Consider the following 1,989-nt stretch of genomic DNA (forward strand, 5'->3'; position numbering starts at 1 on the left):
TTAAAAACAGTTTTAAAAAGTTTGTTTATAAACAAACAAAATGGCCACCAAAACAGGAAGTAGATTGATGTACAGTATGTCCACACATAGAAAATACATCCATACACAAGCAGGCTGTATACAGCATTCCTTTTAAATCTCAAGAGATCATTTGTGTGTTTCTTTTCCCCTGCAGCTATCTTCCACTGAAGTGTCAGGCTATTTCTTCCTGCAGAGTGCAGACAGCTGTGCCTGTATGTAATTCCTCAGTATGTGAAAGCCCAGCCAGCTAAGAGGAGGATTTATCCAGCTTGTAAAAGATAATAGAACAGAGAGAAGCTGCACTAATCTAAATATCACACAGGCAGTGTGCAGAGAGGTGCCTGGTTGGGGGAGTTCATAGCAGAACCACAACACTGAAGAACTTGGCAGCCTTCCAGACACAGGCCTGACAAGTCTGACAAGAGAGAGATAAGTTGATTTATTACAGAGATGGTGATAGTAGAACTTGCTGCAGTAAGCCAGAACACAATAGAATAGCTTTTGGAACTTGTAGGATGATAAAAAACAGGATGCAATTTTTGTTACGGAGTCTCTTTAAGTCTATAACTCTTTGGTTAGATTTATGTTGTCCATTGTCCAATATTTAATTACAGATGATGGAAAAAATAACTGAGCATGGTGTTGTTACATACGTCAATTAGCAACTGTTTTACAAATGTTTTGATTTACATAAATGACGTTATAGAATAATTACTATTAGTGCCTGTTATGAGCTTTAAAATGACTGTTATTAATATTCTTGATTTTGTTTATCCCATGGAGACCAAAAAAGACTATGTTCCATCAACTCTTTCTTCAAATGTAACTTCAACCCGTGTGACAGAATTCATTATTTTTGGTTTTCCAAGCCTTCAGAAATATCACCTTGTGCTTTTTTGCGTTTTTCTTTGCCTCTACCTGTTCACCATCTGTGGCAATGGGATTATCTTCTTTATGGTCATCTTTAGCAAACATCTGAATACCCCGATGTATTTCTTTGTCTGTAATTTGTCTTTCCTTGACATGAGCTACAGCTCAGTAACCATCCCGAAGATGCTGGCCAAGTTCTTGATGAATCTTGATACCATCTCATACGTGGCTTGCCTTGCCCAAATGTATATCTTCCTGTCTTTAGTAGCAACTGAGTGTTTACTCCTTACTGTAATGGCTTATGATCGCTACTTAGCAATATGCTACCCCTTACATTACCCAGTTATGATGACGAAAAGGTTATACATAACACTGTCAGCTGCAGCATGGACTGGAGGATTTGCAGCTCCTCTGGTACTATTGATCTTAGCCTTAAAATTACCTTTTTGTGGTCCCAATATCATCCACCATTACTACTGTGATCATCCTCCACTGTTGCAGTTGGCTTGTGTTGACACATCCCTCAATGTGACCGTTGGTTCTTCCATTGCTGCCTTCCTCATGTTGATAAGCTTTACACTGATTGTTATTTCATATGTTAAGATTATATTAGCAATTCTTACAATCAATTCCCGTGCAGGTCGCAAGAAAACATTTTCGACTTGTGCCTCTCACTTTGCAGTTGTGAATGTTTTCTACTTACCCATTATCTTCATGTATGTTCGTCCAAAAGCCTCGTACTCCTCAGATGTGGACTCTTTGGTGGCCCTTTTATATACAGTGTTAAGTCCTGTGATGAATCCTATTATATACAGCTTGAGAAACAAGGACATTAAAGATGCTATCAGACATAAAATCAGCTGCAAATATATCAGAACCTGCTTTGCTGCAGTATAAAAATAGGGTAAGGATATTAATGATAATGGATCTACGTATAAAGGAGGAATGTAGTATTCACCCAATATTAATAGCGTTGTACATTCAGTATATATAAATTAGTTAATGTTACATTGCTCAAAAGATTACCCAAAAGACTTACTATGCAGCTCACCACTTGACCTTAGACCCATTAGAATAACAGGTGCTAGAGCCCGCGGT

At 38.0% G+C, this 1,989-nt stretch overlaps 1 protein-coding gene across 1 annotated transcript; it reads left to right on the top strand.

Moving 5' to 3' along the window:
• Positions 1–798: 798 nt before the first annotated feature.
• Positions 799–1,788, top strand: LOC137544804 (olfactory receptor 6N1-like). The gene has a single exon (XM_068265891.1). It carries the CDS (start codon positions 799–801, stop codon positions 1,786–1,788), a length of 990 nt encoding a protein of 329 aa, XP_068121992.1.
• Positions 1,789–1,989: the final 201 nt, after the last annotated feature.

This window comes from Hyperolius riggenbachi, chromosome 2 (assembly GCF_040937935.1).
Source record: "Hyperolius riggenbachi isolate aHypRig1 chromosome 2, aHypRig1.pri, whole genome shotgun sequence".
Classification (NCBI taxonomy): Eukaryota; Metazoa; Chordata; class Amphibia; order Anura; family Hyperoliidae; genus Hyperolius; species Hyperolius riggenbachi.